The sequence below is a fragment of the Suncus etruscus genome, chromosome 4 (genome assembly GCF_024139225.1).
Source record: "Suncus etruscus isolate mSunEtr1 chromosome 4, mSunEtr1.pri.cur, whole genome shotgun sequence".
Lineage (NCBI taxonomy): Eukaryota > Metazoa > Chordata > Mammalia > Eulipotyphla > Soricidae > Suncus > Suncus etruscus.
Window position 1 is genome coordinate 48,744,735 of NC_064851.1, and position 27,270 is coordinate 48,772,004.

Here is a 27,270-nt window from a genome sequence, read left to right on the forward strand (position 1 = left end):
TTTTTTTAAATTCCAGAAATGACAGATTTATCACTAATTAAACAGCAATTACATTACAGAATACTGAAAAAAATTGTAGTATAAACAACATGTGGTAAATATTAAAAAAGAATTTTTCTAATTTCTAATTCATTGAAAGAAACTTGAATGCTTTAAAGCAAAATAGACCTAAAATATATATGGGTTATTTGTAGTGGAGTATTTTGAAAGTTGAAAAGAAAGTGGCATAATAAAAAGTGTACATTTACTAAAGGTGCCGTATTTTATGTGCTGTGAAAGTTGTACGCAAGTAGCTTTTTTAAAACCAAATTGTTGCTGAGCCTTTATTTTATTTTACTGTAGTGCAGGGAATTTAGCCCAGGTGAACCCAACATATACTTTCTTTTACTGTTGTGTTACAATCCTAGGTCCCAAATTGTTTCTGAACACCATAAAGGACATGAACCTTGAGAAGAATCTTGTTTCTTTAATAAAAGTTAATTTTTGATGCATATGGTAACCCATGAATTTATATGCACATAATGACATGAGGAGCCCAAAAGATTCCTGAGAGTGAGCCTTGCAGTGGAGGTGCCAGCTGCTGAGAAAATTGGCAGAAAAGCTTCCTACTGGCCCTTTTTTTTAAAGTGACTACTGGAACCAGAGAGGTAGTACAGGGCTTATAGTTCTTGCCTTGCATAAAATCAGCCCTGGTTTTATTTAAGCACCACATATGGGTCTTTAAACACCACCAGGAATAACTTCTGAGTACAACCAGAAGTATCCTCAGAACACAGCCAGATGTGGCTGAAAACTGCCCTTGCCATACCAAAAATAAAAATAAAAATAAAAAAAGACCAACAAGTAAGGGTCCAAAGCTGTACTGTTTTCTTTTTTACTTGAGATTAAACCTGGGTTGGCTCTATGCAAGTGCCCTATCTGCATACTATTACTCTGACCCTTGCATTTTTTAGAGAGAGAAAAAAAATCTGTGAAGGGTAATCTATGGAAAAGACAAGGATTTTTTTCACTCCCTTCATATAAGAAACATTCACTTTGAGAATTACTTGACTATAATTTGCAAGGGTTGTGCAGAGTCCTGTTTTTTTGGCTTAACTCTTAAATACTCAGTTACTATTCCTGGCTCTTTGCTCAGGGGTGGCCCCATAATGCTATGGAGCCATCTGTGGTGTTACTGATTGAGCTGGATCAGTTGCAAACAAGACTATGCCTTAACTCTCAGTATTATCTCTGCATATCTACTTTTTAAACAGACTATGAAACAGAACTTACTTCGGGCTTAACAAAGTGTTTTCCTATATTTGTTTTTGGTCCATACTCAGTGATGCTCAGGGGTTACTCTTGCTGTACACTTAGAGAATGCTCTTAACCTGCTCAGGGTCCAAAGCTGTACTGTTTTTGTTTTGTTTTGTTTTTTACTTGAAATCAAACCTGGGTTGGTTCTATGCCAACTATAGGTTGTGCCTATAACAACTATAACAACTAAGGTAAGTGCCCTATCTGCATACTATTACTCTGACTCTTGCTCTTCATTTTTTAGAGAAAAAAAAAAACCTGTGAAGGGTAATCTATATAGAAAAGATGAGGATTTTTTCACTTCATAGAAAAGACATTCACTTTGAGAATTACTTCCTATAGCAGTATACTTTCTTCTCTGTTTTTTATCCTCTGTTTTTGCCCATACTCTTATCATGCATGGAGAACCAGTCAGGTAAGAAAAAGGAATGACTTCTTCTGTCCTATTCTTTGTTTTTTTCTAGTCCCCAGCTGGCTCCATTTTTTATTTCAGGGACCCAGAAGGCACCCCCTGCATGCATAGTGTATTTGCTTGTTCTTTGAGCACCATCCTGGCTCTTGCCTGAAAGCTTCTGATAAATGGCAGGAAATCTTCCTACCAGCCTTTTTTTTCTTTCTCATCTGTGTTTGCAAGTCTTCTTCGGGGGCAGCTGGAATCTTGTAATCATTGATGAATGAATGGATGAGAATTAGATTAAACAGTAAGCCCTGACCAAACTGTCCAGTAGATGGTTTTATGACAAGCTGGCATCTCCTCACCTGCAGGCCTGGATATGAGCCTCTGTATTTCCTGTTGATCTTGTGTTCCTTTGCTATATTGAGGGGGCAATACATCTTCCTTAGAACCAGGGCATTGATAAACAGTGCAGCTTATCAGGCGGGGGAATGGGGAAGATGTCCCAAGAGAATCCTCTATTCAGGGAGAAATGGAAACCAGATCCTGGAGCTCTCCATCTTCCTTCCATTCACCTTCCATTCATTCAACTCACAGAGTGAGCAAAGGAACAGTTGGTTTATTAGGCTCCTTCTGGGGACAGTTTTCCTGTAAAGGAAGTGAATTGTATATAGAAAAGAGTAGAGCTAGCAGGAGAAGAGAACTTGATAAAGAGTAGACTTTGGTAAGACAGAGGAAAACAGGTGAACAGGTGGATTCAGGAAAGCTTTGCTTTTCTTTCTTCCTTTTAGAGGGTAAATGATATTACAGTTTTGGGAATCATTAGAGCCCTGGACTGTAGCACGTTCCTATGATCAATTTCCACTTCTCAAAGAAAACAAGTACTCAACGGGACCAATGTCTGCCTTTTTCCTCTCGGATGCTGTAAAGACATAAGGGGACATGAACAGTTTCCAAAGAAGCATATATGAAGATTTTGGATTGTTTAGAAAAGCCCAATGATTTTTTTTAAAAAAAGGCAACGTATTTGCACCTGTTATCTAATAGCGCAGAGATACACAACTAGCCTGTATGTACTCCACACCTGAGGAGGGGACATGAAGACCCTGAATTTACATGATGATGACATAAAATTAGCATTGAGATTGTGGATGAGAAATTGGCATAGCTCTGGCTCTTCAGGGCAGCAGATCTTAGAATAAAAGTCTCAGTCACCACTGTGTCAGCTGGGTTCTTGCCTTCATATATCCTACCTCTTTTAAAAGTTAAATTGGGAAGAAGTGGAATGGTAGTATAGTGGGTAAGGCAGGGCCTTGGTTGAGTGCCTCTCACCCCAAAAAAGTTGAAGTGGCCAACCTGATGTCTAAAATATTTGAACAGAAGAAAATCTAACAGTGTAGCGGTTATATGGAGAAATTTCACTAAAGACATTTGGATTCATGGGAAAGAAAAAAATGTTTCTAAGCTCTATCTATTATTATTTTTTACAAGCTGGATAAAACTTGCTGCCTTTTCCTTGGTTTCTTTAATCCTTTTCTACAGGTAGTATCATCTTTTTCTTTGCCATATAATAATTACTGAATTGATTTTATACCAGCATCAACAATGCCTCTGGGGCAGACACAAATATGAGAACCAGTAGCATTGTACCATTGCCAGTTTTAGTCTTGCTCTTTATTGTTGCATCCATAGGATCTGTGTGTCTGCTGGTATCTGACAGTAACCTGATACTTTATCACTAGGTGATGAGCTATATTTTCTGTATATGAAACACTGAAAAGGCATCTGGCAGAGTGGACCAATCACATTTAATTAAGACATTCAGCATGTAGTTTGCTTATTCCCTGTTTGTTTAGTTTCTCCATTACTAATACTATTCTCCATTACTCCATTACTAATGGTCTGGGCATATCTCCCATGACAGTGAGACCAAGAAGCAGGGAAATTAAGTCATTTTCCTGAGATCAGTGCCAAGTAAAACCTTTCTCCTTTTGGACCACAGTCATATTTTATGACTTTTGTAAGTACATAATGAATTTGTAACTTAGGCTTAGGAGCCTTGGGGCCCCACCTGGCTGTCTCAGTTTATTTGACAAGTAATATGTGGTATCAGGGATTGAACTCATACTAGCTGCATGCAAGGCAAACTCTCCCTACTTTCCCTTTAGCCCTTGAATTTAAGGGGTTTAAGTAGGTTTCTTTAAAAGATATGTTGTAGATTTTTAAAAAAAAGATTAGGGATACAGGCGGGGTGGGGTGAGGAGGAGGGAGATTTGGGACATTGGTGATGGGAATGTTGCACTGGTGAAGGGGAGGTGTTCTTTTTTTTGTTTGTTTGTTTTTGGGCCACACCCATTTGATGCTCAGGGGTTACTCCTGGCTAAGCACTCAGAAATTGCCCCTGGCTTGGGGGAATCATATGGGATGCGGGGGGATCGAACCATGGTCCTTCCTTGGCTAGCTCTTGCAAGGCAGACACCTTATCTCTAGCGCCACCTCTCCGGCCTCAAGGGAGGTGTTCTTTACATGACTGAAATCCAACTACAATCATGTTTGTAATCAAGGTGTTTAAATAAAGATGTTAATTTAATAAAAAAGGATTAGGGATTGTGAATGACTTAAAAAGTAGATTTCTTATCTGTGAGTCATAAACATCTCTTCATATAAAAAACAGAATCATTTCATCATCTAACAGATGCTGTGTAAGCCAGAAAGTTGTGATGATGGTGTGCAGACAGTAGGTGGTATACATCAGTGGTCAGTCCACAAGTTGGCCCAGATACTCAGAATGTGGATGTGTAATGGAGCAGGCATACCCCTCTCTTAAGCATGATTAAGAATATTTGAGAGCAAAGCTTCTCCAGTTGAGAGATCTGTGAAAAATGACTTTGGAATCTAGTTGTATCAATTCTCATAGGACCTGAAATTTTTTTTCATTCATTAAGTATTTATTGAAGATGTTTTTGATGTGTTGTTGATGGGGAGGCATGCTGGTACCTGGCCTTTTATGACACCTTGTCTCCAAAGTCTACACTTTTATGCATTTCGTCCCAGTCTCTTTCATGAATTCATTCATTTCTTACTCCATCATCTCTGAGGACCTGAAATTTCTATTAGGACCTAACCCACTAAGCTTTGGAATCCTGCTGTAAAATCTCTATTTTAGAACACAAATGATGTTTTTATTTGACTCACTGTGCTTTCGAGCCTTGGGAAAAAAGACAATAATGCTAGCTAGCTAGCTCAGGCCTACTGAACCCCACTGCAGAAATATGAAAGTATGCTAAAGTAGAAGCCAGCGGGCCTGACTGGTCCTCATCGACCCTTTTTCTATAACAAGTTGGTAGCTCCCAGTACTGTCCCTATCTGAGGTCTTGGCCTACTAGGTTGGGCTGGTGGTTAGGTGGGAAAGCCCTCGGGTGGTATACTGCTCCAGTCTATGGTATTGTGTACCCTAGCAGTGCTGGGTCAGCCCCATGACAGGCAATAGCCCTTAATTATCAGGTGCTTATTACTAGCAAGACACAAAAGATTGCAGGAACATATCTAATCTTGAGACATTTGCTGACCATGTCAGAGTCACAGCCATTATGTAAACCAGCAAAGATTCAGCACAGCTTGCTTTGAAATACTTCTTCATTTTCTGTGGAATTTATTGACTCTTTCTTCTGGATCAGACCTGCTGGAGTCTAAGGAGGAAATATAGCCTGCCCTAATTCCCAGTTTTCATATGTACATGGAGCTTTCCCTACAGTGTTGATCTTTTCTCTAGTTCAGAGGACTGTGCTCAGTTCCCTTGATGGATTCCAGCAATTCCACACAATGGTTTAACTGACATTGAGGAGTCATTTTTAATAAAAAGATTGTGATCTTTCCTTTCCATATTTTCCTTTATAGCCTGAAGCAGCCTGCCACCCTGCCATATTCAGAATTATCGATGAAATGTTCAGGTAAATGCTGAGCTGCTTCTTAGTGTTGTTATACTGCTATAATTGATCTAGCAATGCCCAATTTCTAAATGCAAATAAAAAAAATTTTGTGATAGTTTCTGGTTGTACCTCTCCCTAACTTCCCTTGCCTTGCCTTTCTTCCTCTGCCTTCTCTTTTTCTCTAACCTCGTCTCCCACTCTTTTCCTTTTCTCTCTTTCTCATGTTCTCTTTATTTCTGTCTCTCTCTTTTCTTCTCTTTCTCCCACTCTCCTTCCAAAGCATCTAGCTGTTTTACCATCTATCTCTCTGAGCCTTTGAGAAATTCGTTTCTGATTCCCATTTACACTTCTGAGTACTTTGATAAACAGAAATGCATATTTAAAAGCCAGTGAAAAGAAGTATTAAGGAAATTTCTTTAATCTGAAAAGGTGTTAAGTGATATAGAAAAGGAGAACTGAATTATATGCTGAGTCTTGAGTCCTATAGGATTTTTCACCATTCAGGATCTGGTAGCAATGTCTGCCCTAAGCCATACAAAGGCCAACGGTTAAGAGTCAAGAGTTAAGGAAAGCCAAGGAACAGAAACAGTGACTTTCTGACAGGCAAATGTGCCTCCGTGTGTTACCCTGTATTACATTTATTTTTACTTTGAAAAGACAAGAACTCTCTGTGCACTGCATTTGATTTGCAGCTGACCAAAAACAGACATGGAGCCTCTGAACACAGGGGCAAGTCAGGCTGAGGTGGGTAATTCTGGGGCTGAGTGTTCCCGGGTATCCTGTTACCCTGGGGAGCCTGCCTACTTTTCTGCCATGGGAGAGCCAGGGTGTCCCCCACCAGCACTCAGGCAGGGCTGCAACCAGGTGTTCCCCAGACTAGGGTTTCTAGACCAACTCTTGCCCTGAGGAAAAAATGTTTCTGCAAAACAGTTCTTAGATAATGCTCAAGTGGTAGCAGTTGGAACTGAAATGGATAAGGCACTTGCCTTGCACACAGCCAACCCAGGTTTGATTCCCTGGCATTCCATATAGTTCCCATGCCCTGCCAGGAATGATTCCTGAACTCAGCGCTAGAAGTAGCCATTGTGCAGCACCATGTGTGACCTAAAAATGAAGTAACTCTAACTGCAGTTGATCTTGGAATTTAGATTTCAGCCTGTCTGAGGACTGAAGAATACAGTCCAAGTGGTAGCAAGGTGTAGGTTGATGTTTTGATACACAAAGGCACAAAAAATGTGCTTTTCAGAAAATTTGGAAGCCTTGTGCCTCCCACACTGTCTTTCTGGGCACTGTGCTGCCCTACTTTCCACTTTACTCTTCCTTCAAGACAGAAGTCCAGTGCAATACAGTGCTCAAACATACCGACTCAGGACTGGGCTTTATGTTTGCAGTGTTTGCAGGGCAGAGATTTAGCAAGTGACTCTGTGTACTGTGATCCAAAGTGTCTGAGAGGGGATGGCCTCAGGAGATGCCCACATGCTATGAGGCCCGCAGTGCAGCCTCTGACACAGTGTAACCTCCTAAGCACTACTGGTGGGGTTCTTGTAACTAATAAAAAAGTTGGGGCTGGAGAGATAGCATGGAGGTAAGCCGTTTGCCTCTCATGCAGAAGGTCAGTTGTTCGAATCCCGGCATCCCATATGGTCCCGAGCCTGCCGGGAGCGATTTCTGAGCATAGAGCTAGGAGTAACCCCTGAGCACTGCCCATGTGACCCAAAAACAAAAAACAAAACAAAAAAAAGTATATGTGTGTATGCATATATGTTCATACAAATACAAGTTTATGAGATCCTTAGACAAAGGATTTATTTTTTTTTTTTTCTGTTTTCTCAAGTATGGAAAACTGGTGTCTCAGTTTCATTAAGCTGAAATTTCAAAAGCTACATTTCTACTATTCTTTATAGTTCAGGCTCGCCTCTTTGTGATCTGACTTTGTATTATTCAGGTCAGCCCTCCTAAAGACTGATGAAGCTCCAGAAATTCTGGCCACTATTCAAGTGTTTACATGCTGCTTTGTAGAAGCTCTTGATAAAGAAAACAAGCAGGTTTGTGATTTTGATGATTATTATTTATTTAACCCCACAGTGTAACAAAGACTGTCCAGAAAAAAATGCCTAATCACCACACAGGAGCAGTTTGGTTTGTCAATTTTGACAGACTTGTTTTGCCAGTAAAGAGAGCATCTAGAGAGAGGCCCATAAATTATTAAAAGCCATTTTAGTTGAAAGTAAACAAAGAGGCTAGAACGATAGTATAGCAGATAGGGGTCTTCCCTTGCAAGCATCTAAACTGGGTTCAATCCCCAGCATCATATATAGTCATCTGATCCCACCAAGAGTAACTTTTGAGTGCAGAGGCAGGACTCAGTCCTGAGTATCTCTAGCTGTGACCCAAAAACCAAATAAAAGAAACCAGTAGTTTCTCTCTGCCCATGTTTTTATTGCCAGAATTGCTTCCTGTTGCATGCAAGGACCATCATGCTAGTCTGTCTACCATGGAGCACAGATTCCAGCCACACTGGGCCTTCTGGAGTCATTCTGGGCTGTGCTCAGCCAGAAATGTCCTTGTCTCGAAGCATGTCGAGTAATTCTTAATTATTCTGATCTTCTGTCCCACGTATGAGCTGGATTTCAGCAGGGCAAGGAGCTAAGGGGAGAAGGGGAGACCTAATTGATTGTGAAGGGCTTATGATGGGGGCAGAGGGGTTGAGCAGATCGGGGGAGAAGAGTCCCCACTTGGTACTCTAGGACTGAAACCCAGTCTCAAGATAGGTCAGTCACCTTGGTTGTCCAGGTGACACCTTAGTGTCTGTGCCCCTGTGAAGAGTTCTGCTCAGTGCCTCAAACAGACCCTGCAGCTTCCTGACACATGAGACCAGTGAACCTGAGAACACACAGCCCTGCTCTCTGGTGCGATGATAAGTAGTTAAGATAGATTTTTCTAGTCCTTCTCTAGCTGTACTACCACCACCATTGGTATCCAGCCAAAAATTCTAAGGAAAATGTCTCTGAGAGGTACTGGAAAGCCGGCATACAAATTGTGAGGCATACGCACAAATGCTCTCGGTTCCTTTCAAATGTCTGAATCTCAAGAACATCTACCTTGACATCCGTGACACAGCATCTGTGGATTCTGTGAGAGAAGCTTCTGTGAGAGAAGCACTAGGTCTCAGTGCAAGCTCCCAGGCCTCTAGCTTGGCACTGGAGTCACAGTTGCTTCTGAGGATGATACCCTGGTGCCAGGAGGACCCAGGCTGTGTACGCAGGAGACCCGGCTCTATCTCTGTTGCCATATGCTTTTCTCAGTACAGGGTGGTGTTGCAAGTCAGCCCCTGAAGAAGTTGACTGATGAAGGGATGGAGGATGAGGTCTTTCCCCTCCAGCTCGGAGCACGTGTCTGTCACCCTGTCCAGCCGATGGTTCTGAAGTGAAACGGCGGGTAAACAGCTCACAGACAGTCAGGCTTGTAGAAATATTAGCTTTATTCGGTGGACAGGACTGAAGTCCAAAGACTCAGCTTAAGTTCCAGCCAAAAGCCTCTCGCCTTCCACAGACCCTTGTTTTTATCCCCCAGAATCAGGTACCACCCAATGGTAGGATCAGATATCACCCAATGGTGGAAGCAGAATCAGGTACCACCCTAGGGTGGGGCAGAATACCAGGTCACACCCTAGGGTAGGGATCAATCACCAATCAGACTAGGGTCAGTAACATAATAATCCCCTAAAATATTTACATACACAACAGGTGGAATAGGCCAACACTGGCATAGGTTCCCATAAGACAAAGGCCTTACCAGGAATTTTCCCAAGTGTTGCCCTCTTCCTGCTCAGGCATGTGGATCTCTTCCCAGGTCATCATATTCTGAACATTATGGCAGTGAAAGCACTTTTGTTAGATGTGCAAAGGATATTGGAAGTACTGCTGACTTGTTTCCCAGAGGTGTCTCTGCACTGCCTGATTTATGTGCTACTGCTCTCCATGCTCCTATGGTTTAATCTTCCCTCCATCCTGTATTACATGGAGAAAACAGTGCAGTACCAGCAGTGTCTCCATTTGGACCACTAGGCCAAAACTTCAGTTCTCACTGCAGTTTGCATTTGCCAGTGACTCAGTAAAAGGATATAAGTTCGGTGCAGAATAGTGACAGTGTTTGCTAAGGTATTAGGCAGTCTGAACATTAGTTGACTTCAGAAACCCATTGGCATCTAGACTGGTATACTCCTACAGGGATTAAAGTATTAAACAAAAATAGAATTGTGTTTAATTTGCAGCCTTTATAGCCTCTTGGTCCAGGAATTCCAAGCACTGTTGCTGATACTTCAACTTTTGTGGGGCATGGTTTTGGCTGCCAGGACTTAGGAAGTACAAGAAGGCTGGGGAAAGGTGCTTGCACACTATAAAAGCCCTGGTGGTATCAGCCCAATACCAGCTTACTTGGAGTTTTGGTCAGATTGGTGTCTTTGCAGATAGCCGTAGAGGAGTGGTGAGGAAATTGTGGGTGATGGGTGCAGCTGGCATGGCTTTGGTAGGGTGAGGACTTAGCTTGCCCTCTCCTCCTAAGACTGCCTGCCAACTTTCAGCTACATAGCCAGTGTGCCCATAAATTTTTTTACCTGCTCCCCCATGGCCCCATAATTTTTATGGTTTGGTTTACATCTTTTTTGAGAATAAACCGAGTCTAAGAAACTGGCTAAATACAGACATTGTGACTGACTGACCCAGAAAAAGATTAGTTCTAAGTAAAAAGAATTCACTGCATACGAAGATTAGCATGTATAAATCTTTGAAAAATTAGATTCAAAGAAGTCAGACACAGGAAGTACATTTTCTTAGGAGCCAATTTATATAAAGTTATTAAGTAAAACCAATCTCCTTGCAGAATTAAATACTGGTTACCTTGGGATAGGGTGGAGGGATTGGATTGACTCTAATAGTACAAGAGGGTTTAGGGTTGGTGGAACTGTTCCCGAATCTAGACCATAATAGTGATCACACTGGGTACAATTACTAAAATGTATCAAATCTTATACTTTGAGCACTCTGCTCTTTCTAGTTTCCCAGCTTTTGCACAACCATTTCTAAGTGTCTGTCCCTTCTCTGTTATTAATCATCAAATATGGGTAGTTTTTATGCCATTTTTACTGTTAAAAAAACATGCTAGAAAAAGTAATATCCCACAGTTGCCTTGGAAACTCACTTCCATGTAAGATTTGTATATACAATTGGGTTTATATGAGATTTAAAAAAATTTTATGAAGACTTCATGAGTATAGCTTTATATTTTTCTTAAAGTCCAGGGAAAAGTCACTATTATAAGGTTTATTTTCTGGAATATATTTATAAGTTCATTGAAATCATCCTTTTAAGAAAATATTTAAACATCCTGCTTATGTTATTATGAGTGGTTCTGTTTTGGACAAGGCTTTGTACTAATACCAGCCAATTTATATACTTTTTAATTTTTAATTCTCATGTAGTTGAAGTTTCCGTTCCAGACCTACTTTCCTTATGCTTCTCCATCTCTCATCATGCTGCTGCTTCAAAACCCGAAAGGTATGTGAAGGTTGATTCTGTCCAAATACAAGTAATTTCCAAGGAAAGAGACCGATAGGCCACCCTGGTTTCTAACTTGACTCAAAAAGCATTGGACAAGTTACGACTCAAATGAGCTAGAAAAAAATCACATTCATTTGTATTTTTTTCATTCTACTCTTTCATGTTTGGGAAGAGAGGGAGATAAAATGATTTATCAGGGAAATTTCTCATCAAGCCAAGACTTGGGTAGAGATATTAGACCTGAAAATTGGCCCATTCATCTGCAGATTCATGTTTCAGAAATAAAATAAAAGCATCAATTCCCACCAAAGTCTGGAATCTAAAGAAAGCTCACTCTAACTCCAGCTTAAGCTACATAGTAGAAGGCAAAATTTTCTCACCAGAGAAGGTTATAATAAAGATCAGTAATGTTTCCATGTTTGTTTGTTTGGGGGCCACACCCAGCAGTACTAAGGGCTTACTTTTGACCCCTGTGCACAGGGGTCATTACTCGTGTGACTCAGGACTATATGTGATCCCTTACAGGGATCAACCTGCCCTGTAAGGCAAGTGCTTACTCTGTGCCACTTTTGTTAACTTTTTCCTGAGACTGAAGAAAGCAAATCTGAGGAATGTAGGTGATTCAAAATTTTGTAATATTTTGGAAAATCTAACTTATTCTATTGCTAAAAGCTGTAGGTTCTCACCTAGAATTAACCACTATCATCTTGTATTCTAGACTGGGGTGCTGATAAACTATTAGAGTCTGTCAGCCATTTTGAGAAACTGAAATGGTGGCAACATATGAGAAAAAAAATCAAGAATACAGAAAAGTCAGTAATTCACTTCCAGAAATCTGCACAGAGCATTTCAGTCAGCTATACAAAGCTCCATGAGAAGCCAAAAGAGGTCCAGAAGAAACATTGGAATTATTCTGTTATAGCCAAAAATAAGTATGGAGATGCACAATATTATAGCTGCTATCCTCTACTGTGTTCTGGAATAGTTTTTTGTATATTGCTCTTAGAAGAAATGAATGCCATACTCATCAATTTAAGAGGTTTCTAATAGCATACTCTTGTTAATCAGAAATTAGATTTGCAACCACCATAAGATCCTATGTGGACATAAAAAATGAATTATCAATGAAGCCCGATATTTAGGAGTTCTGTGCAAAGAGGATAGAAAGGAAGATTAATATGAGCAACTAATATACAGAAGAAAACAAAAGAAATCCCCCAAAAGGTTGTAATAAAGAGTTACAGGATTTCAGGGGAGAGCTGATACGTCCTTGAATCTGTCTCATTTGTGAAGTAGCAGTAGACACTTACATTATGTCACATTCAATTATGGAATCTACTAGTCTATAAAAATGCAGTAACTATTTTCAGGTGCTGTTCAGAGCTGTAAATACATGCTCAGATCTGTTTAAAACCACAGAATAGTTGGAGTGGGGGCAGAAAGCAAGCTCAACAAAAGACATTTGCTTGTATATGATACTTCTGTACTTTTCCCTAACCATTATCACAAACTGGCAGTCATATTCTACAATAATCACAATTCTAGAAAAGCAGTTGGGTTGCTCATACTTTCTCAGTTTCCATTAGGTTCTCTCAGGTTCAATTAGTCTCCATTACTTCCTCTAAGTTGCAAACTACTCTGGGACAGGTGGGGTCAGGAGAAAAGAAACATGCCTGCATCTGCACCTTTCCTCAGTCCTGGCAGACCGCTTAATGTTCAGTAGATCAGCCTTGATGTTGAGCTCTGCTATCACCTACAGATCTTTCTTCCCAAGCTAAAAGAAAGGCACAGGCTGGGCACATCAGGAGTTCATGGTGTGGACTGCAGGCTGGAATAAAATACCTTTCCACACAGCTCCCAACTAGATGTTCTCTGATATGTTTGACATGTCCTCAATTTCGCTCTCATCTCTTTCCCCACCCGACAGACACTCCATGGGCACAGTGGTACCAGCCTCTGACACAGATCTCTGACCTGCTCAGAGAAATCGTTGAGGAGCAGCAGACTTATGGGTAAGTGAACTGCCAGTCGTTAGGCTGCTGTTTCACATGCACTATCTTGTGTTCATTCTGAGTGTGCAGCAAGGACCCATCCCAGTAGCTTAGTGTTCCAGGTATGGAGATGCCCTGCTGAGGGGAAAGCAGAGAAAATCCCTGCAGACCCATCTGATTATCTCTGAGGGAAGAGCCAGGGCCTGGAGGTACTTGGGTAGGTCCAGCCTAATGTGAGATTCTGATCTGAACTCCATGGGCAGGATGCTGGAGAGACCAAGAAGGGATGTGGAGCCCACTTTGAAGCCCATGGAAGGGCAGTGCTCTGAAGTCTCCTCCTGAGCCTCTCTAGGGAAGGTGCTTACAAATCCTCCTGTACATGATGACTCGAAGGGGCTTGGCCACACCCACCATTGCTCAGGACTTCTTCCTGATGATGCTTAGGAGACCATATGTGGTGCTGGGTATTGACTAAGTTTGCTGCATGCAGTCCATGGTATTTCTCTCCAGTCTTCTTATATTTATTTTTTTAAAGGGTTGACTTCAAAACCCCTGGGTTTTGAAGATCACACCCAGCAGTGCTCAGGGCTTACTTCTGGCTTTGCACTTAGGAATCACTCCTTTTAAAAAAAATGTTATGGGGATGAAGCGGTGGCATAAGCTGTAGGGTGTTTGCCTTGCATGCAGCTAACCTAGGACAGACTGTGGTTTGATCCTCCAGCATCCCATATGGTCCCCCAAACCAGGAGCAATTTCTGAGCCAGGCATAACCCCTGAGCATCACCAGTTGTGACCCAAAAAAAATGTTATGGTCTGGAGCGATAGCACAGTGAGTAGAGTGTTTGCTTTGCATGCGTCCAACCTAGGTTCAATCCTCAGGATCCATATTTTCCCCCTGAGCCTGCCAGGAATAATTTCTTTTTTTTTTTTTTTTTTTTTTTTTTTTTGGTTTTTGGGCCACACCCGGTAACGCTCAGGGGTTACTCCTGGCTATGCGCTCAGAAGTCGCTCCTGGCTTGGGGGACCATATGGGACGCCGGGGGATCGAACCGCGGTCCGTCCAAGGCTAGCGCAGGCAAGGCAGGCACCTTACCTCTTTGCGCCACCGCCCGGCCCCTGCCAGGAATAATTTCTAAGTGCAGATCCAGGAGTAATACCCCTGAGTGCCACCGGGTATGGCCCAAAAACCAAAAATAATTTTTTTAATTAAATCACTGTGAAATACACAGCTACAAAGTTGTTCATGATTGAGTTTCAAGCATAGTGTTTAGCACTCATTCTTCCATCAGTACATATTTCCCACCACCAATGTCCCCAATCCTCCCTCCCCATCTTTCCTATCCTGTGTCTAGGATAGACATTCTCTGTCTCTCTCTCTCCCTCTCTCTCCCTCTCTCTCTCCTCCCACCACCAGTGCCCCCATTTCCCCCTCCCCATCTTTCCTGTCCTGCTTCTAGGATAGGCATTGTCTCCCCCCACCCCCAAAACCTGGGTTGGCACTCCCTACTATATCACTCTATCTTCCCATTCTCTTTTTGAGATGTTAAATTCTTCGTAAGTGCTCTCTCTATCCAAATACTACTGTTACTTTTCTAAAAGCATTTACATTAGATTTTTGATTTTGATACTTTGTGCAATAACAACATCCTACAGCTTCCTCCTTATGCCCTTGCTTTTGACTTGTAACTCATTGTCCTTCTGTAGTAATCTACTAACATGGTCCTTGTAGTTCCTTTAGCACTTTCCTTCCTGACCCCTTCTAACCTCGATATTGAGTATGCAGACTTGGTTCCTTACATTCATGATTGTTCTGGTATGGCTACAGTTACTCCTTCTGCTAAGATTCCTTCCAACACAAGACAAAGCAGGCTAGCATTAGAGAATCAGCTGCATGGATGGCTAGCAGCGCCTTCTCAGGCACCTGTTAGTGTCCCCAAAGGAAAGGCTTTGTCCACCTCAATCTGCTTAAACTTTGGTCCACCTTCAGAAAGCAGGGCCCTTAGTCGGCCATGAGGCTGCCTCTAAGGGTCTAGGCCCTCAATGGCTAACCTGTGGCACGCGTGCCAGCGGTGGTACGCGAAGGCCTTGCAGCTGGCACGCAGGAAGGGGTCTGCAATTAAGATATGCGGAGCAGCGGAAGGCAAGTGTGCCATTGTCTGCTTTGCAGCTCACCTGGCAACAGGGCTGGACTGGCCATTGGAAGGACCGGGCATTGTGCGGCAGTTTGAGCACTTGGGCTCAAAAAGGTTAGCCATCATCTAGACTCTAGGCTCATCTCTGCCAGGCTTCCAGGGGAGTCCCACTATTGCCCAGAGTGGGTACAAGGGCCTCACTGCCCAACTGATTAAGATCTGATAAGCCCCTCTTTGCTTTGGAGACACCTTCACCTACTTCCCACTGATGCCCTTGTAGAGCTCATGTCAACTTTCCTGTGGGGGAAAGTGAGCTAAAACTGATAATTTTTCCTTTTCTCTGGATCACCCACAAGCTAGATTCCAGAAGAGAATACAGCTATTGTTGGGGAAGACAGTGCTTAGGTCCTGCAGATCCATAGGTGAAGCAGAGAAAAGCCCAGCAATCTCTGATGCCAGCTCCCCAGTCCCCAAAGACTGTTTAGCTTCATCTCAGCTCAGCCTTGCTCTCTCCTATTGGGGCTGTGCCCACATGGTGCTTTCTGAAGCCCTGCATCTATAAGGAGTCCCTGGCTGGACTTAAGTGATTGAAGCCACAGGGCATGAGGGCTTTGAGATGAGATGAGCGGAGTTGAGCTATTTCCTGAGTAATCTGCTTGTCCCCGTCCATTGTGCTTCAGGGGGACGAGCAGCTGAAGAGGCCCCTTCACAAACACTCAGCTACTACAGATGCTCAGGAGCATGGAAATTGCTTTGCCTGACTGCATGTGTCTGGCTGTTGCAGGTCGCACCACGTGTTTTTTGACAGCTGGTTTTTGTTTGTCCACTTCGGAGAATGGGCTGAGCTTGCAGCTGAGCAGCTGGTGCTATCAGAAGCTAAACCCCTGGAAGCCCTGCTGTGGCTCTTGATCTTCAGATACAACCCAGAGGACAGGAGCCAACAGCAAGCACAGAACATGGTGGGTGTTCAGGGCATCTCTGGGGGCACTGAAAGCTTCTGGGAGGGCCCCGGTGAGTGGAGCAGGTTTTCTTCCTCTGCCTCCCTCCCCGGCGGTCTTCCATGCTGATGAGATGGTATGCAGGGGTACAACCCGTGTGCCATGCCTATGCTCCTGTATGGTACTAGTATGGTAGTATGGTACTACCTGTCCTGTCCTGCACTGCGCAGGCACTACTGCCTGTTTTCTGGAGCTCGAAGGAGAGGACTGCAGCCAGGGACCACCAAGGGCTAGACTGCTCTGCAAGCCCTCGCCACTACAGGCCTGGGACTCCGAGGCTTATGCAGCCCCACCTTCTGAAGGGCAGCAGCCCAGCTGGTTTGTTTGGGTGTAGTTCCCAAATGTAGTGTTCCTTATTGGCGCAGTGCCTTGCTAAGGGGATTCACAGTGTTGACTAGGGTGCTTCTGAATTAGGATGTGCTTACTTCCACCTTCACAAAGCACTAAGTATACTTGCAGCAGAGACCACAATACCACTGTCACTCGAGGCACTGCAGCAGAGACCTTGGTCATGGAGAATATCATAGTTGTGCAAGTCAGTGCTCAGTACTGAATACAGGGAAGCTCCCTGTGGCAGAGATTGTGGTCCTGGGGAACACTACAATCGCATGAAACAGTGCTCAGTACTGAGTACAGGGCAACTTCATGCAACAGACTGCAGCCCAGGAAAAACTGCAGTCTTACAAAGCAGTACTCAGTACTGGGTACAGGGCGGCTCCCCAATATAGACACCATCGTCTCACAGTAGCAGGAGACAGTGCCTGGACTGCACACACTCATTTGCTGACTTTTACCATCTCTCTTGGTAGTGCTACTTTTATGCATCAAAGGGAGTAGCCATCTTGATTTTGCAAACAGAGCAGAGACCAATGTAGACATGTCTAGATACTTGCTTTGTTTAAAGTCTCAGGGCACAGCGAGGCTCCCTGGGTGGGCTGAGCAGGTGCTTTGTAAGTGGAAAGTTTGGGTTGTGGCCCCAAAGCAAACAAAATCAAATCTTGCTCAGTAGGGAAAAGAAAAGTTTCAAATTTTAAAAAGTTGGAAATCATTCATATTTTTGGACCAAAAACTAAAACAGTCAAGAAATTATCTTGAGGGCTGTTGTCATACACCTGTAAAGTTACTTTTTTTTCCCATTCAGCTTTTCTGAGTTAATTAGCACAAGTACCATTAATCCCTCAGGTAATTTATGTTAAACTCTGGCTAATAAAAGTGGTAACAGAGTGAAGACGCTTTGGTTGACTTAGTAAGATCCAAGAAGCTGCTTGACAACCGCTGGCTGAAATACACCTTTTCCCATGACTCTGTTATGATTTCTTTTTTTTTTTTTTTTTATTAATTATTTTTTTTATTATTTTAATTATGACAACAAAGATGCAAAGAAAGAGGACAGGGTAAAGTTACAGTGGAAGCCCAATCACCCATAAACAGGATTCTCAGTAGTTCCATCGATGATATCCCAGCCTTGAACTTTCAGCCAAAGAACATTCAGAAAAACAAAACTGAACCCATGTACAATACAATTACTTTGTCCCTCAAATCCCCAGTTGTAGTACATATTGTTTCTTAGCAGCACACCATATAATCTAAAGATATTAGACTTATGTAACTCTTTAAACATTGAGGGCAAAGTACATTTATCTAGTTCCATGCACATGCTTACTAGTTTAAGTTAACCTCAAAAGTTTTAATGGGTTGTTTTTCTTAAGGATTGGAGTCAAGAGAACATAGTAAAAAACGATATTAAAGTGGCATTTGTTTGCATAGGCCCACCAAAACATAAGGGACATGGAAAGACAAATTATGGTCTAAATACATGGAGACCCTACCCCTGAAGTTTCCTGGCACAGGACTGACTCTAGGCTCCAGGCAAACTAGTTTGTCCAATTCAAGTCATAGTCTGTAGTGGCAATACACCTCCATTCCTCACATAGTCTCTGTTGTTGGTATCATTCTTCTGTATTTCTTATGCAAAACTGTAAGCTGAAACCCCACAGAGGGACAGAGAGATTGTGCAAAAAATAAAAAAAATGGTGTATTATATCCAGCCTTGGCCACTGCAATCCAGTATAAAATAGGGTCCTCCAAAGTTTACCAGGAGTACCAGCATTTTCGCTTTATAAGACACACCTGACCATAAGATGGTTTTTATATACCACAGTTTTTATATGCTCTCCTCCCTGCACTCGGGCTTCAGTTCCAGGCAGCATTCACTCCATAAGACACACTTTTAGGGAGAAAAAATTGTGTCATATGGTACGAAAAATATGGTAATTCCTAAGCCTACACAAAAGACTAAACCATCAGATGTGACTCCAAAACAAAAAAAAATAAGTTGGTCCTCTGAATGGAAAGATAGTAAAAAGGGAATGCACTTACATGTTCTCATTTTTGGTTCCTCAAATCCACCAGGAGTAATTCCTGAGAGAAAAACAAAAGAAAAAAACTGATCTCCTTATTTCATTGTTATCTGATCCAAAACAAAGTCTTCCATTCCCTATCTTCTTTCTAGTTTAGGGCCACCCATGGAATATGCCAAACAGTGCTGGGGGACCATATGTGGTGTCATTAATCAAACTTGAGTCACATGATAGGCAAGTGTCTTAACCTTTGTACTATCTCCCTGGCTACTAAATACTACTTTAATTAAGAAACCTCTAAATCATATTTCTGTCATCCTTTTTTGAATCATTTTGGTAAGTGACCTCCCCCAAGTACTGTTCAGAGGGCCTGGGGGCCACTCCCAGAGTTAGTGATCTATTGGATCCCCTCTTGTGGGCTTGATAAAAAGGGCCAGCAATGTGCAGGAGGCCACACAGTGCCCAGAGTCAGCCTTGGGGTCTTCACAGGCAGGGCATATTCCCAATCCTACAAACCACCCCCACATCCTTCTTTTAATAATTATAATACATTTTCTCATATTCAGAATGTCTAGTCCTCATATATTATTCTTAAGGAAATTACCATTTCAACTCCGCCTGGGCTTCCCAGTGACCATTTAGTCCTCATATATTCTTTATCTACATCAACTTATATTCTATATAAGCCAACTGGGTAGATCACTAGGTTAATTCTATGTTAGTCATAGAAACTGAGTTTGGAAATTTCTTGTTTTATTTTTAGAAACCACATCCTCTAGTGTTCAGGCCTTAACTCTAGCTCTGTGTTCACAGATCATTCCCGGAGATGCTCAGGGACTGTCTATGGGGCTGGGGATCAAACCCAGGTCGGCCACATGCCAGACAAGCACCCTACATGCTGCACTGCCCTGAAATTGAGTTTGAGACATAGAGCAATGAGTTATCCTGTAAGATTTCATTTCTGTGACATCTGCATTGGTATATGTTTCTACTAGCTGGGCCTTTTGTTTTGTTTTAATAAAGCCTATGCCGGGTCAGAGAGATTGCTCAAAGGGCTAAAGTCCAGGCATTGCATGCATTACTGGATGTGTCCCCATCCCCTCAATAAATTAAAACCTAAGCTTGGGGCTGGAGAGATAGCATGGAGGTATGGTGTTTGCCTTGCATGCAGGACAGTGGTTCGAATCCTGGCATCCCATATGGTCCCCCAAGCCTGCTAGGAATGATTCTGAGTGTAGAGCCAGGAGTAACTTGTTGCTGGGTGTGACCCAAAAATCAAAAACCAAAAAAAAAAAAAAAAGACCTATGCTTATTTTTTCCTTGGCAGGTACTAGGACAGTATGGGTCAAAATGGAATCAGTCTCATTGTCTAGTGGAGCCCTCCACCTGCTGACCATAGTGTCCATGTGTGTCCTCCAGAGCCCACTCCTTCCCTGTTGCCCTGCTGAGGGGGGGGGGCAAGTATATATGGTTGTTTTAGGTATTTGGGTCATACCCAGTGATACTCAGGGCTTACTCTTGGCTTTGCACCCTGGAGTCTGTCCTGGTGATCTACAGGGACCATATGGGATGCCAGCGATTGAATTAGCACCCTCCCTGCTCTACTGTCACTCCAGCCAGGCTGAGCCTGGTTTATCTCTGAACTGGCAGTGTACCCCTCTTGTTTCTCGCATCCATGGGCTTTAAATAAGTGAGTTTATTTTTTCTTTCCTTTGATTTAAAATTTATTTTACTGAAACAATTATGATCTACAGAGTCCTTCATAGTTGAATTTCAGATATTCAAAAAGTCAGGGCCCTTCCCACCACCAGTATAACAGGCCTATAAGTTTAGATTGTTAAAATTTAGATCCCTTGATTCTATTATCGTTGACCTTGGCTTGGATATATTTATGTCCTTTTTTATCTCCACCAATGCACCTGAGACCACTTGACCCCAGCCCCCATCCTTTCTTTTTTAAAATTTTATCTCTTCTTAATTTTATAGAAAAATGCAGGAATAAAAAGTAAAACACAGTAATTCATGTCCCAAGGTTCTATGAAAAAGATGGTAGCCCCGATTCAAAAGATAAGAGATAAAAAAAGTTTTCAGGAACATGAGAAGCACTGAGAACTACCTGAGAAAGGGTGATCGGATTGAGACTTGACTGAACGGAATTGTGCCTGCCTTTGTCTTAACATAGGATGTGATCGAAGCAGTGACCGCTTCACCTTGGTAGTTCCTCTGGCTGAGCTGTGCCTCTGCCTGTTGTCTCAGGCTGGGACAGTCACTCTGGGACATGCAATGTTTGTCTGAAGGCTGTCCAACTTCTTTCTGAGCCACATTTCCCACCTGGTTCATATTCCGTGAAAAGTCCGTTAGATGCTCTGTAAAATTAGTCTAGAATTCATTGTCCCCTACCTTTACCTCTGTTGTTTCTGTTCCAGTGATGAGGGTCATGGTGATTGATGAGGAGTGAGGGGTTATATTCTATTAGTTGTGAAGTCTGCACAGTTGTGAGGCTCTATTGCCAGGAGATGGTTAGTTCACAGTGGACCTGTGTAACAGTGCCAGTCAGGGATGAAAATAGAAGGAAGAACAGATCTCACAGAGTGTGAAAGGTGGAACAGGAGCTCTGCTGGAGCACTGTCTCCATGGAAGGGCCATTTGTTCCAGTTTTTCAGTCAGGGCAGGCATGCAGTACTACTTTACTTTAATATTTGTCATAGACTTAACTGAGACCATGCCTTAACCTCCAGGAACAAAAAAGCCAGCATATAAAATTGGACATGTGTACTTCAGAACAAGCAAGTATTCTTCTGTTCTTGGTTTTTTGGTTTTATTTTTTGCTTGTTAGTTGTTGCCACACCAACTGTGCTCTGTGAAGTTACTCCTCACTCTGTGCTCAGGAATTACTCCTAGTCATACTTGGGGGACCTTGGGTGCTGACTGACCCCATGTAGAAGTCAAATGTTCTACCTGCAGTACTCTGTCCCCTCAAGTATTCTTTCAGAAATGATGGAACTAGCAATTCATGAGTTCCATGTGACATTTTTTAATCTATATCTCTTAATTTTTGCTTTGCTTTCCATGTCAAATCTTGCTAGGCCATTCTTAGAGTGAACAGAAGTTTTAGCATGAAATACTATTTTTCAAGACTGGAGAGATAGTACATTGCCTTGCACATGGCTGACCCAGGTTCAATCTCCAGCATCTCATAAGCACTTCCAGGAGTGATCTCTGAATACAAAGGCAGAGGTAAATCCTGCGCATACCTGGATGTGACCCAAAACCAAACAAAAACAAAACAAAGATTTTTCATGCAAAAAAAACCCCACAGATGGGGCCAGAGCAGTGGCGCAAGCGGTAAGGTATCTGCCTTGCTGGCACTAGCCTAGGATGGACCACGGTTTGATCCCCCAAGCCAGGAGCGATTTCTGAGCACATAGCCAGGAGTAACCCCTGAGCTTCACCAGGTTTGCCCCCACCCCCTCCCAAAAAAAAACCCTCACAGATCTATAACAAATATACCTCTACTTGAACTTAAAACATGTTTTGAACACACATCTCCGGTGTGTGTGTGTGTGTGTGTGTGAGAGAGAGAGAGAGAGAGAGAGAGAGAGAGAGAGAGAGAGAGAGAGAGAGAGAGAGAGAGAGAGAGAGAGAGAGGAAGGAAGAGAGGTCGATACTTGGTGCTTTAATTGATTTGTAGCTGAGATTGGGAGTGAGGCTTCAAGGAGCCTTTTGTTTATCCCACAATATGAAAGCCCGACTACTTTCTGCTGAGGACTTTTTTCCATTCATGGGAAAAAAAAAAAAAGCCAGTTCTTGGCCTGGTGCCCTAGCCGCTTAGCAGGATGAAAGAAAACTGAGAAGTTTCCATCAGGCATGCCTGGGGGTGGGGGCAGACACAGCCCCTCTATCTGCCACCTTAGCACCAGCCTTCTCCTTACCTGGAGTGACTCAGTACAGTGTCTGATGTCTCTACCATCTCTCACATGCTTAGATGGAGGTGGAGGAGCTGTGGCGCTGCCTACTGAAGCTTCGCGGAGCTGCCTCCCTCTCGGCCCAGGACTTGCAGTCAGCAGTGGGGAAGAGTAACAGGGCCGGGGAGCTCAGGCTCCCTGGCCGCCTCCTCTTGCTCTTTCTACTCTGGGATCCCAAGGGACGCACTGTTGCTCGTGACGTCATCGCTATGGTAAGTCTCTTCTGCTTCACCTCCTCCTCTGTTTACCTTACCCGCGAAGAGCCAGGTCATGTAGGCTGCAGTCCACAGTCAACTGCAGTAGGGCCAACCAAGCCAGAACCTTCAGTCATGATCTTCAAAGGAAGTGACTCTCAGGGTTGGCTGCTTCAGAGATACAGTGAGAGGGAGGGTCCTTGGGTTTAATTTTCACTGTTCACAATGAGCTCATACACATAATCACACACACACACACACACATGACATCCAGGCTTCACACAGAAAGCCTTCCCCCCACACTCACAGCACCCAGGCTTCGCACAGTAAAACCCGATCAACTGAGCTCGGAGGCTGGGAGCCCAAAGCCAGCATGTGCCCTCTCAGTGGCCAGCCACAGGAGGGTGATACACTGTGTATAGGGCCCCTCCACCAGGCCTACCACTGAGGTGGTTCAGCTTGCTCAGAATCGAATCCCCACCACCATCATCATGGCTGATTGGAGACATATATGGGTGAGATGTTAGAAATGTCTGTCAGTTGCCTTTCAGGCCAAGGCTGTTATCAACCCTGAAATGAGTTTATCATGGTTTATTTAAGTGATAGTTAAAACCGAAAGCCAGATCCACTTTTCTAGTGATCAAGGTCTACCTTACTAGGAATAATCATACTGATACTTTTACCATGATTGACTGGAATGAAAATGAGTCTCTTTACCTCTGAAGTCTTCTCCAAGACTAATTATGTAAATACTCAACAAATCCTCAAAGCTACAAAGTCATTAAATATAAGGAAAATCTGAGAAACTTCATAGCCAAAAGGCTCCTAAGGAGGTTTGATAATTAAATACAATATTTATTGGCTGGAGTGACAGCTTAACTGCCTGAGCTCAAGGTCTGCATCTGGAAGGTCCAAGTTCAATTCTGGGCTTCACATGGTCCCCCGATTTGCTAGAGGTGGCCCCCAAACAAGACAAAAACAAAATAATATGGTATTGAGGACAGAAAGATAATACAGCAGGTAGATACTTGCCTTGCATATGGCCAGCCCTATATTAATCCCCAATACCTTATAAGGTCCCCCCAGAAGTGATCCCTGAGCTAAAGTCAGGTGTGGCCAAACCCCAAAATAATAGTATAGTACAATATCTTATGTATTTTCTTTAAACAAAAAATAGCATCAGAGGAAATCTAAGGAGAGATCAGAAAAGGCCTGGTCTCTAGTTAATAAAATTATATACTCATACTGTTTTATTAATTATGACAAATATGTATCTATAAGTTATTAGTGATAGGGGAAAACAAAAGGTGGGGCTTAATAATAAGCTCCGTAGTATATTTTTTCAGTAAACAAGTCTAAAACTTCTAAGATCTAATTATTTCAAAAAGCAGCGGGTAATTTAGGAATAGTGAAAAGTGTTGGTAGTATCTTCGGTGACTGACCTCTACCACCAGCCCGAGCCTTAGACAGTCCTAGCTGGAGTCTTAGCCCTGTGCAACCTGTTTGTACCTCTTTTCACTGTCCCAAGTCATCTTTCTCCTTGCTGTTTCATTCCCTTGGAGCAAAGAAGCAGGCCCAGGGGTGCTAGGGCATTGGTGGTGGAAAGGTTGTACTGGTCAAAGGGGGAGGTGTACTTTTTTATAACTGAAACCCAGCTACAAACATGTTTGTAATCATGGTGCTTAAATAAACACATTAATTAAAAAATGAAAATTAGGGATGTGGGAGCTTGGGGGCCACAGCCGGCAGTACTCAGTGTTAACTGCAGGCTCTGTGCGCAGGGAGCACTAGTGGCAGGCTCGGGACTACTATGTTAAAGCAGAGCAACTTCTTTTCATCACCTCTCTGCTTCATTTTCCTCAAGAAACCCAGGGGCTCCTATCTGCCTGCCTGCTATACATGAAACCCCCAGCACATCTGCATTCTCATTAATGTCATAACTGAACTCTGCTACCTCTATCCCAATGTGTTATGGCTGTTTTCCTTAATACAGTGACCTCTGGGGCCGGGCGGTGGCGCTGGAGGTAAGGTGCCTGCCTTACCTGCGCTAGCCTTGGACGGACCGCGGTTCGATCCCCCGGCATCCCATATGGTCCCCCAAGCCAGGAGCGACTTCTGAGCACATAGCCAGGAGTAACCCCTGAGCGTCACCGGGTGTGACCCAAAAACCAAAAAAAAAAAAAAAAAAAAAAATACAGTGACCTCTTTGTAGCTGGGTTCTGCAATGTTGGCACCTTGGCACTTTGAGAGCTTCAAAAGCCACCTGTTAGCCAAGTCTTTGTTTGCAGTGCTGAGGTTGAACTCTGCCATTGAGCCATATCTGTCTTTGCAGATGCTCTGAAATACATCCTAACACCAAAACACACACATACATCCACAGATATGTGCACATACATGATCAGAGAACATGCGTGCATGCAGATAAACACACATTTGCTCTGTCCCAGTACTAGATATTCCACCAGTGTTCTCTTTCACCATTGTCTCATGGTCCCTTCTTCAAACACACACCATGTTATCTATGGTGGACTTTTAATAGTCCCACCTCTCTTACTACACATGTACACAGAAATATATATATATATATATACATTCAGACACATATAATACTAACATACACACATGTATGCATACGTGTGTGAAACAGACATATACATTTGCACATGTACTAAGATATACATGTTTATACACAAATCTAAACACTCAGATACACAAAATACATATGCATAAATACAAACACATATGGAAACATGCAGATGCACAGACTTGCACAAACATATTTACACATGCACAGGCACATGCTACATCTGAGTGATGTGCATAATGGGGCATGCACACACAAGTATACAAATATACAGATATGTACATACTCACAGATTACTAAGGTGGCCTTGTAGTTGTATTTATCAGCCCTGACTTGTTTCCTGAACCTCTGAGCTATTCAAACTAGATGTTTATGACAAACAGTTGAGTGGTAGCCCCAGATTGTCAATCTTAGAGTGAGAAGAAAAGAACTTTCACTTGCAGTGCTGATTTCTCTTATTAGCCATGCCAGCTATCTACTGAAGCCAAACCCTTTGCTCCACACAGAAAAGGATCCCAAGGCTTGCAGTCACCTTCCAGAAAATGTGGCTGTTTGGGGCCTTTTTGAATCTCAGGAGGCGCTTTGGAAAGTTAAGATGGGGACCTGACTCTGGAGAATGGACTTGCTCTGCTGATGACCTTGAAAATAGAACAAGATGTGAAGATTGTGGCTGCCTTTCAGGACAGGAGCTAGTAGACAGGTAGTGAATCTGTGGACAGCATCTTAATTCTCTCTCCTATCCTCACTGCAGATGGCTTCGACTGAGCGGATCACCCAGGACATAACTGGCTTTCTTGACCAGACCTTGTACAGATGGGATCGCCTTTGTGTGGAAGCCCCTGAGTCAAGAGCACTGGCCAGAGAACTCCTTACAGAGCTGCGTGGACAGACCTGGCCAGTGAGAATGCAGGTGCCATCTGAGAGCCAGGCTTGCCAAGGCCACAGGACTGATGCACGGATCAGTGGAATAAGACCCTGTGAATTGTGAGAGGCACCAGGAATGCCACACAGCTTAAGTTCTAGTTTGATTCCAGCACCACTTAAAAGGATATAAGGGCCAGAGAGCACAGTGGAGAGGACATTTGCCTTGCATGCCAGCCAACCCAGGTTCGATCTTCAGTGTCCCATATGGCCTATTCAGCACCAAGCACTGCCAGGAGTAACCCCTGAGCATGCTAGGTGTGGCCCCCAAACAAAAACACACAAAAAGAAAGGATATAAACTGTTGAGAATGACCCACAAATTTCTTGGCTTCCCAAATGTATTTTATCAAGTGTGAAGATGATGCTTTAGCCTAGACCCAGAGAAGTCCAAGCTGGATCAGCATCCCCTGAACAGGCCAGAAAGTAACAGATGTTTATCTCTACCCCTCATCAAGATGTGCATTTATAATTTGAACATTTATTCTTTGCACCAGAAAATTAGGAAGGGATTTATTTAGAAAATACCCTTAGCCCTTTCCCACATCCTTTTAAAAATGGGGTGGGGTGATTATTGGAATTTCTTTTAACCCTGAGAGATTTGTAGTAAGGGCCACATCTCACTCACTTAATAATTATTGACCCAGGAGCAGACCAGGGGTTGCACTGCTCAATTCTGTGTTGGGTGCTTGTTCCTACTGAGCTGTCCACAGTACTTCATAGGAGGCCACCAAGAGGCTGCCTGAAAACACCAAAAGAGCTGATACATCCACTGAATCTTAGTTTATGAGATTAGGGAATATTTTAGTAAAGAATTAGTAATCCCAAGGGTTTTGTTTAATCAGAATTGAAGATGCTTCTTTACTTGCAGGGTAATTGTATTGATTATATGTTGACTTGGTCTGTGTTCTGTTACGTACTTGAGTCCAAACTCTGTTTTATGTGAATT

The 27,270-nt window shown here is 42.9% G+C and overlaps 1 protein-coding gene across 1 annotated transcript in view; it reads left to right on the forward strand.

Annotated features, from left to right (window-relative positions):
* FANCC (FA complementation group C) overlaps positions 1-26,621 on the forward strand; it is a 126,036-nt gene extending 99,415 nt beyond the window's left edge. The window contains exons 8-14 of the mRNA XM_049772236.1: positions 5,588-5,640; positions 7,565-7,664; positions 11,099-11,174; positions 13,105-13,189; positions 16,085-16,259; positions 22,644-22,835; positions 26,153-26,621. Coding sequence (XP_049628193.1) covers positions 5,588-5,640; positions 7,565-7,664; positions 11,099-11,174; positions 13,105-13,189; positions 16,085-16,259; positions 22,644-22,835; positions 26,153-26,389 — 918 coding nt within the window. The 3' untranslated portion in view covers positions 26,390-26,621. The remainder of the gene's footprint in view (positions 1-5,587; positions 5,641-7,564; positions 7,665-11,098; positions 11,175-13,104; positions 13,190-16,084; positions 16,260-22,643; positions 22,836-26,152) is intronic.
* The last annotated feature ends 649 nt before the right edge of the window (positions 26,622-27,270 follow it).